We start from the raw sequence: 9,335 nt of genomic DNA, 5'->3' as shown, positions 1-9,335 counted from the left end.
GTTAGCTGCCTGGCTCAAAAGAGGCTTGCAGTAAATACCTGCAGTTTTTTTGTTTGAGACGGAGTTTTGCTCTTGTTGCCCAAGCTGGAGTGCAATGATGCCATCTCGGCTCACTGCAACCTCCGCCTCCCAGGCTCAAGTGATTCTCCTGCCTCAGCCTCTGAGCAGCTGAGATTACAGGTGCCTGCCACCACACCCGGCCAATTCTTTGTATTTTTAGTAGAGACGGGGTTTCACCTTGTTGGCCAGGCTGGTCTTGAACTCCTGACCTCAGGTGATTAACCCACCTTGCCTCTCGAAGTGGTGGGATTACGGGCCTGAGCCACCGCACCCGGCCAACATGCTGTTTTAGTAAGTGTGATGTTAGGCCGGGCGCAGTGGCTCACGCCTGTCATCCCATCACTTCGGGAGGCTGAGGCGGGCGGATCACGAGGTCAGGAGTTTGAGACCAGCCTGGCCAACATAGTGCGACCCCGTCTCTACTAAAAAATACAAAAATTAGCCGGGTGTGGTGGCGCGTGCCTGTATTCCCAGCTACTCTGGAGGCTGAGGCAGGAGAATCGCTTGAACCCGGGAGGCGGAGGTTGCAGCCAGCCGAGATCGCGCCACTGCACACCAGCCTGGGTGACAGAGTGAGACTCCGTCTCAAAAAAAAGAAAAAGGTAGCTTTCCACCAGGCGCGATGGTTCACGCCTGTAATCCTGGTACTTTGGGAGACCAAGTTGGGGGCGGATGGCTTGAGCTCAGGAGTTCCAGACCACCCTGGACAACGTAGTGAAACCCTGTCTTTACAAAAGAATACAAAAATTAGCCGGGTGTGGTGGTGCGCGCCTGTAGTCCCAGCTACTTGGGGGGCCGAGGTGGAGGATCACTTGAGTCCAGAAAGCAGAGGTTGCAATGAGCCAAGCACTCCGCTTGGAGGACTGCACTGCTGTCCTCCAAGGTTGGGTTGGGGAATGGGGTCTGGAGAGGTAGTTCTGAGGCCCCGGTTCCTTTCTCAAAAAAAAAAAAAAAAAAAAAAAAAAGTCACTTAACTGAGGCCTCTGCAGTGTAACTGCATATTTCTGGCTCTGGGAAAAGAGGCAAGAGTTCCAATCTCTACTCCTTGAACTCGGAAAGGGGCCTTTGGGTTTCTAAGCTCAGTGTCACATATAACAGATGCCTTCGTTAAAGCAGTGTTTATTTTATGTCTAATTTAAAGAGACAGGGTCTCACTATGTTGCGCAGTGGCACAACCATGGCTCACTGCAGTCTCGAACTCCTGGACTCAAGGGATCCTACCCCTTCACCTTCCTGAGTAGCTGGAACTACAGGCGCGCGCCACCCCGCCTGGCTTGAGTTTCGTGTTTAGCTAGAGTTGGCTGGCTCTCGGTATCGGCTAGTTTAAAAAGCGCAGAAACAGGAACCTGCATTTTCCAGCCTAAGGCCGACGCAGTTGCAGGAGACCCTGTAAGCGGGGCGATGTTCTGTATTAAGCCAGTGTCTGACTTCGTCGCTTCCGGTGGGCGCAGAAACGTCATCAGACAGCGCCGGAAGTGCCCTCGTGCTGCCTAGGAGACAAGACGCGAGGCCGGCAGCGTCCACCCGGTTGCAATGGAGCTTCCCCTAGGGCGGTGCGATGATTCCCGCACCTGGGACAATGATGACTCGGACCCAGAGTCAGAGACAGACCCAGACGCGCAGGCCAAGGCCTACGTGGCCCGCGTTCTCAGTCCGCCAAAATCCGGGCTGGCGTTCTCGCGCCCCTCGCAGCTATCCACACCCGCCGCGTCCCCGAGCGCTTCGGAGCCTCGGGCCGCGTCCAAGGTTTCGGCCGTAAGTGAGCCGGGCCTTCTGAGCCTTCCCCCGGAGCTGCTGCTCGAGATCTGCTCCTACCTGGACGCCCGCCTCGTGCTCCACGTCCTGTCGCGGGTGTGCCACGCGCTGCGCGACCTCGTGTCTGACCATGTCACCTGGAGGCTACGCGCGCTACGCCGCGTACGCGCGCCCTACCCAGTGGTGGAAGGTGCGCGGGGCCGGGGGCCGGGGACCGGGGGCCGGGGGCGCCCGCCCAGGTCAGGCTTGGGGCGGGGAAGAGGTACATGGGGTGTTCCGGATGCAGCCTCTGGTGCAGGCTTCGTGGCTCTCCTGGCTCAGGCTGGAGGCTAAGGTAGTTACTGGTGGTGCCGAAGCCCCTGACGACCTCTGGGTGGACCACGAGGCAGTCAGGCACTTGGGGTCCTGAGGCTGTGAAACCCTAACATGGGGCTGTGGTTCCTGGACGACTCAGGATCCAAATATCCTCAGTCTTGGGGTCTTATGGTACTAAGCCACTGACCCCTGACTGGGGATTGACACAGGGACTTGAAGTCTTAGGCTCTGGAGTTTATGCTGGGGCTCAAAGTGAGCCCAAGGATCCTCAGGTTCTGAGTCCAGCTTAGAAGCTGAGACAGCACCTGTTGATGTCAAAACTCCTGAGCCCTAGAGCCTTGACCCAGTTAGGGGTGAGACAGTGGCTCTTGGCCCTGAGTTGATTGGTTCCTGAGGGAAGACAGCTTGGGACCTTTGAATCGATATTGTTGATCCTGATACAGCTGGATCCTCAGGCCCTTAAGCCAAGATGTATTACAGCTTGGGTGTTTGATACCCTTAACCTGGAAGCTTTGATTCTGCTTAGAGAGGAATCAGGATCACTCCGGGATCAGTGATTCTCAAGGTGTTGCCATCCAGCCCCCAGGTCAGACTCTCCCAAACAGCTTAATAAACATAGATGCTTGGACCCCGTCCATATCACAGAATCTGCATCTGGGGCTTGCATTCTGCATCTTGACAAGGCTCCCCGGTTTCCAGATACTGTTTGAGAAACAGCCCCCTTGGTCTGGTTCAGATGGCTGAGGCAGGAAGGGTTAGTCATGAGGTCCCAGCTTCTATGCTGAGCCTGAGGTCAGACCTCAACATCCTGAGACTGCTCTGCCCTGAGTTTGGGTTGGGGGATGGCGCCTGGAGAGGTAGTTCTGAGACCCCAGTTCCCAATTTCTGGAAATTGGAGTGAGTAGTCCTAGACCTGCCTGGGAAATGGGCAGGCAGGTGGTCCCAAGACCACAGCCTGGGTCGGCTTGGGGTGGGAGTAGGGATCTCCATGGGGTTCTGTCCAAGTCTGGTGTAGTGTGGGCTCCCTGGAAGCCAGGGTTGGGCTTGGCCAGCTGGCGTGGGTGCTAGGGTCCCTGCCCACTGGGCACCCTACTCGTGGTAACCCACAGAGAAGAACTTTGACTGGCCGGCAGCCTGCATTGCGCTGGAGCAGCACCTGTCCCGCTGGGCAGAGGATGGGCGCTGGGTCGAATACTTCTGCCTGGCCGACGGCCACGTGGCTTCCGTTGACTCAGTGCTGTTGCTCCAGGTGAGACGGGGTCTGTGGGGGGCCAGGCAGGGGTGGGCCAGGGTGGCCCTGACAACATCACCTTGCTCCCTTTCCAGGGTGGGTCACTCTGTCTGTCGGGCTCCCGAGATCGCAACGTCAACTTGTGGGACCTGCGGCAGCTGGGGACGGAGTCCAACCAGGTTCTGGTCAAGACCTTAGGCACTAAGCGAAATAGTACCCATGAGGTGAGGGGTCAGGTGGGGATAGGAGGTGTGAGGCCTGAGTAGGGCATCTTGGTTAAGGCCCCAGGTTTTGGTACAGGACCGCATAGATTTGAATCTGACTTTTCTAACCTTGGTGTGACTTTGAGTGAGATGTGTGACTTCTCTGTGCCTCAGTTTCTACTTCTGTCCAGTGGGTGATTAGGATGAGGATGAAGGAGATGCATTATGCATTAATGTGGACATGCATTAAGCTCAGGCTTTTTTTTTTTTTTTTTTTTTGAGACGGAGTCTCGTTCTGTCACCCAGGCTGGAGTGTGGCATGATCTCAGCTCACTGCAACCTCTGCTTCCCGGGTTCAAGCGGTTCTCCTGCCTCAGCCTCCTGAGTAGCTGGGACTACAGGTGCATGCCACCACACATGTCTAATTTTTTTTTTTTTTTTTTTGAGATGGAGTCTCACTCTGTTGCTAGGCTGGAGTGTAGTGGTGCAATCTCGGCTCACTGCAACCTCCGCCTCCCAGGTTTAAGCAATTCTCCTGCCTCAGCCTCCTGAGTAGCTAGGACCACCATGCCCAGCTAATTTTTTTATTTTTAGTAGAGACAGGGTTTCACCATGTTGGTCAGGATGGTCTCGATCTCCAGACCTCGTGGTCTGCCCGCCTCAGCCTCCCAAAGTGCTGGGATTACAGGCATGAGTCACCTGGCCTTTATTTATTTATATTTTTATTGAGACAGAGTCTCGCTCTGTCACCCAGGCTGGAATGCAATGGCATGATCTCGGCCCACTGCAACCTCTGCCTCCGGGATTCAAGTGATTCTCCTGTCTCAGCCTCCCAAGTAACTGGGATTACAGGTGCCTGCCACCATGCCCAGCTAATTTTTTTTTTTTTAATGGAATCTCACTCTGTCGCTCAGGCTATAGTGCAGTGGCACAATCTCAGCTCACTGCAACCTTGCCTCCTGAGTAGCTGGAATTATAGGCATGTGCCACCATGCCCAGCTAATTTCTTTTTTGTGTGTGTGTGTGTATGTGTGTATATATATATATATATATATATTTTTTTTTTTTTTTCTTTAGTAGAGACGAGGTTTCGCCATGTTGGCCAGGCTGGTCTCAAACTCCTGGCCTCAAGTGATCTGCCTGCCTCAGCCTCCCAAAATGCTAGGATTACAGGCATGAGCCACGGTGCCCAGCCAAGCTCAGGCTTTGACACACAGTAGGTGCTCAATAGATGTCAGGTACACCTTGAGAGGCCCAGTGTAAAGCAGTTATGAGACTACCCTTGGAGATCAGCCAACTCTGAGCATGACTGTCATCTCGTGAGAGGTGGCTGTGGAGGAGCATCTCCACCAGTCGCTAAGGTGGTCAGGCCGGTAGCTGAGAGCTTGGGCTTGGGGCCAGGATGCTGGGTTCAAATTCTCACTGTGCTGCTTCCTGGCTGTGTGACCTTGAGTGAGAAACTCAACCTCTCTGGGGCCCAGTTTCCCCATTTGTAAAATGAGATACACGATAGTGCCCTCCTCAGCGGGATTGGTGGGCAAAAAGTCAGCATTCAGCACCCTGTGCATATTAGCTCCTGAGGCAAGGGATGTTTTCTGCCCAATTTGCTGATGAATGAACTGAGGGAGGTGATATGGTTTGCCAGGTCACAAAGTAGAGGCCACACTCTTAATCACTTGTCATGTGGCTTCAAACCACCACTGGTGCTGAGTTCTTGCAGAACTTGACTTAGAAATGTTATTGGGCCAGGGTGCAGTTAGTTGCTCAGGCCTGTAATCCTAACACTTTGGGAGGCCGAGGCAGGAGGATTGCTTGAACCCAGGAGTTCGAGACCAGCCTGGGCAACATGGGAGACCCTGACTCTACAAAAAATACCAAATAATTAGCCGGGCGTGGTGCGTGGGCACCTGTAGTCCCAGCTACTCGGGAGGCCGAGGCAGGAGAATGGCATGAACCCGGGAGGCGGAGCTTGCAGTGAGCCGAGATCACACCACTGCACTCCAGCCTGGGCGACAGAGCGATACTTTGTCTCAAAAAAAAAAAAAAAAGACCGGATGCAGTGGCTCACGCCTGTAATCCCAGCACTTTGGGAGGCTAAGGCAGGCGGATCATCTGAGGTCAGGAGTTCGAGACCAGCCTGACCAACATGGAGAAACCCCGGCTCTACTAAAAATACAAAATTAGCTGGGCGCGGTGGCACATGCCTGTAATCCCAGCTACTAGGGAGGCTGAGGCAGGAGAATTGCTTGAACTCGGGAGGCGGAGGTTGTGGTGAACTGAGATCGTATCATTGCACTCCAGCCTGGGCAACAGGAGCAAAACTCCATCTCAAAAAAAAAAAAAAAAATTAGCAGAGCGTAGTGGCATGCACCTGTAGTCCCAGCTCTTTGGGAAGCTGTGGTACAAGGATTGCTTGAGCCTGGGATGTGGAGGCTGCAGTAAGCCATGATCGCACCACTGCATTCATGCCTGGGTGACACAGCAAGACCTTGTCTCAAAAAAAAAAAAGAGTTCCTGGGCCAGGCACAGTGGCACACGCCTGTAATCCCAGCACTTTGGGAGGCTGAAGCGGGCGGATCACCTAAGGTCAGGAGTTTGAGACCAGCGTGGCCAACATGGTGAAACCCCGTCTCTACTAATAATACAAAAATTAGCCGGGCGTGGTGGCACAAGCGTGTAATCCCAGCTACTAGAGAGGCTGAGGCAGGAGAATCACTTGAACACGGGAGGCAGAGGTTGCAATGAGCCAAGATCAAGCCACTGCACTCCAGCCTGGATGACAAAAGTGAAACTCCGTCTCCAAAAAAAAAAAAGTTTCTGGGTGGGGTGTGCCTTTCCTGGACTCTGAAGTCAGGCTGACCCATGGACACAAACTTTAATCTGTACTCAACTTGAACTTGCTCTGGGTTCATCTGTGCAATGGGGGTGATCACCTGGAGCCAGAGTTGGGTGTTGTACTTGCTGCAGCATCTATCACCGTGGGCACTGGGGAGGAAGAGCTATGTGGCTTTGGGTGAGTCTCTTGACCTCTCTGAGCCTTACCTGCAAAAACAGAACGATCCCAGTCTGGGACCCCCATGGGCTGTGGCAGGTGTGTGACTGCTGCTCCTGTCCTGCAGGGCTGGGTGTGGTCACTGGCAGCGCAGGACCACCGCGTGTGCTCCGGCTCCTGGGACAGCACAGTGAAGCTCTGGGACATGGCAGCGGATGGGCAGCAGTTCGGCGAGATAAAGTGTGTGGGGGCCTGGGCAGGGGGCCTGCGGGGATAGGACCCTGTCTGGCCACAGCCAAAGCCCTGTGGTCTGTGTGTCCCTAGGGCCAGCTCAGCCGTGCTGTGCCTCTCCTACCTGCCTGACATCCTGGTGACTGGCACCTATGACAAGAAGGTGACCATCTACGACCCCAGAGGTGGGCCAAGGGTCCTGGGGCCCAGGTTGGGAGATGTCATGTTAGGGAAGGAGACACTGGGGCTTCACAGCCTGGCTGGGGTCATAGTCACTTAACCAAATACTCACCACTCAGAGTGGCCATGCTGTGCTGGTACAATACAGGCAACTTGGGCAGCGGGTGAAGGTGAAGCTTGGGCAGCCCTGGGGGCGGGTTAGAGTCCTGGCTGTCCCACTGCCTAGCTGTGTGACCTCCAGACAAGCTTGAACCTCCGTTTCCCCATCTGTGAAATCCAGATACTAATACCACAGCAGCCCCATGGGGTTAATGGGGGAAGATGATAATAGCAACAGTGGTGGATTAACTACGTTTTTTTATGCTGGATGTGGTGGCGCCTACCTGTAGTCCCAGCTACTCCAGAGGCTGAGGCAGTAGAGACAAGGTTTCACCATGTTGGCCAGGCTGGTCATGAACTCCTGACCTCAGGTGATCCACCCACCTCAGCTTCCCAAAGTGCAGGGATTATAGATGTGAGCCACCGCGCCCGGCCATTTTTCTTTTTTTTAAATGGAGAACGGGGTCTTGCCACGTTGCCCAAGGTGATCTTGAACTCCTGGGCTCAGATGATCTGCCCGTATCAGCCTCCCAAAGTTCTGAGATTACAGGTGTGAGCCACTGTGCCTGGCCTATTTATTCATTCTACTTTTGTTAATTGAAGGGCCAGTGTACCTTGTCCAGGCAGAGCTGGAGCGGGGCTGCGGGATAGAGGCATGTTTCAGGCCAACCTGAGGGTGGATGCAAGACTGAGACCACCTTGGTCAGCTCTGTGCTAAGAACAGTAGATGGGGTCGGAGGAGGGATATGGGATGTGGATGGGGATGGGCAGAGGCCTGGGGCTCCTGTGGAAGCCTGGATTTACCTGAGGCGGGAGAGGAGAGATGGGTCACTCTGTGGGGTGGGGGAATGAGCAGATCGAGGGTTTTGCCAGACAGGATGGAGACCCGGGATGCTCCCGTGGGCTGGGGGGGCCTTCGAGGGGCTCTGATATCCCTCCTCACCGGCCCATCACCCATGAAGCCGGCCCAGCCCTGTTGAAGCACCAGCAACTACACTCCAGACCCGTGCTGACCCTGCTGGCGGATGACCGGCACATCATCTCAGGCAGCGAGGACCACACCCTGGTGGTGGTGGACCGCCGAGCCAACAGCGTCCTGCAGCGTCTGCAGGTGGGCCCTCCCCAGGGGCCTGGAGGGATGGGGACTGTTGCAGGCCCAGCCCGGCCTGAGCTGTCCCGTCCCTTGTCCCTCTCGTAGCTGGACTCCTACCTGCTCTGCATGTCCTACCAGGAACCCCAGCTCTGGGCTGGTGACAACCAGGGCCTGCTGCACGTCTTTGCCAACCGCAATGGCTGCTTCCAGCTTATCCGGGTCTGCTGGAGCTCCTGCCCCTGACTATCCCTCCCCCCGGGCTTCCTTCCTACCCCTGAGCCCCTGGTGGTGTGGGGGAGGGCGGGCCTTGGGAGAGCCTCGACTGAGTGTTGCCTGATCCTCCTCCTGCAGTCCTTTGATGTGGGCCACAGCTTTCCCATCACTGGGATCCAGTACTCCGTGGGAGCCTTGTACACCACATCCACTGACAAGACCATCCGGGTGAGGCTCCTGCCCAGCCCCCACCCCAGGAGAGTCCCTGCCTCTCCCCTACCTCCATCAGCCAGGGGCACACCTCTTGACCTCGCCCATTGCCCCTCACTAGGTGCACGTGCCCACAGACCCACCAAGGACCATTTGCACCCGAAGGCATGACAATGGGCTCAATAGGGTAAGGTCCTGCCCCATGTGCCCTGCCCAGCTGGCCAGAATGCCATCGTCCCTGACTCCTCATATTCCTCCCCCTTCCCAGGTCTGTGCTGAGGGCAACCTGGTGGTGGCCGGCTCTGGAGACCTGTCGCTAGAGGTCTGGAGGCTGCAGGCCTGAGCAGGTGGACGTGGATGTGGATACTGCCTGCCGGAGGCTGGGCTTCCTCCTCTGTTCTTGGGGGACCATCCCCAATGTTGGTGCTGCCTCCGCCCCGTGGGCCTAGGGCACAAGGAGGCCCAGCCACATTCGGGTGAGCGTCCTGGCCTGGGCCCTATGCCCGGGGGAAGGGTGAAATTGGGGTTCAGGCCCACCCAGGGGGCCGCTTCCCACTCTTGGGCCCTGGTTTTGTTATGATTTGGATGCCCCGCTCTCAGGTGAGAGCGAAGGAGAAATAAACCTGACATGTTGGTGCTTGGGCCTGGAGTGTGAGTGTGGTTTGCCTGCTGGGGTTCTGCCTGTGCCTGCTTGGGGCCGTGGGGCTGCGGGCCTGCATGGGAGTGACTGGGAGAGATAGCAAGTCTGGGCTG

The 9,335-nt window shown here is 55.9% G+C and overlaps 1 protein-coding gene across 2 annotated transcripts; it reads left to right on the top strand.

Moving 5' to 3' along the window:
• The first annotated feature begins 558 nt into the window (after positions 1-558).
• Positions 559-9,224, top strand: FBXW9 (F-box and WD repeat domain containing 9). 2 transcript variants are annotated; one of them, XM_008967659.4, is made up of 10 exons: positions 559-2,005; positions 3,240-3,379; positions 3,457-3,540; positions 6,684-6,796; positions 6,881-6,972; positions 8,029-8,177; positions 8,265-8,378; positions 8,511-8,600; positions 8,704-8,769; positions 8,851-9,224. In XM_008967659.4, exons 1-10 carry the CDS (start codon positions 1,594-1,596, stop codon positions 8,923-8,925), a joined length of 1,335 nt encoding a protein of 444 aa, XP_008965907.1. In that variant the 5' UTR covers positions 559-1,593; the 3' UTR covers positions 8,926-9,224. The 2 variants fall into 2 exon arrangements, with proteins under 2 accessions (XP_008965907.1, XP_003814862.1); XM_003814814.5 differs by having other exon boundaries at positions 566-2,005; positions 3,457-3,585.
• Positions 9,225-9,335: the final 111 nt, after the last annotated feature.

Source organism: Pan paniscus, chromosome 20, assembly GCF_029289425.2.
Source record: "Pan paniscus chromosome 20, NHGRI_mPanPan1-v2.0_pri, whole genome shotgun sequence".
In the NCBI taxonomy this organism is placed as follows: Eukaryota; Metazoa; Chordata; class Mammalia; order Primates; family Hominidae; genus Pan; species Pan paniscus.
This window is presented reverse-complemented; position numbering and strand designations above follow the sequence as displayed.

Bases quoted from the DNA above. Each gene is read 5' to 3' on its own strand.
- FBXW9 (XM_003814814.5), top strand. From the start codon at position 1,594: ATGGAGCTTCCCCTAGGGCGGTGCGATGATTCCCGCACCTGGGACAAT. The intron at 2,006-3,239 runs GTGCGCGGGGCC...GGTAACCCACAG, and splicing joins GCCCTACCCAGTGGTGGAAG to AGAAGAACTTTGACTGGCCG. The intron at 8,379-8,510 runs GTCTGCTGGAGC...CTCCTCCTGCAG, and splicing joins GCTGCTTCCAGCTTATCCGG to TCCTTTGATGTGGGCCACAG.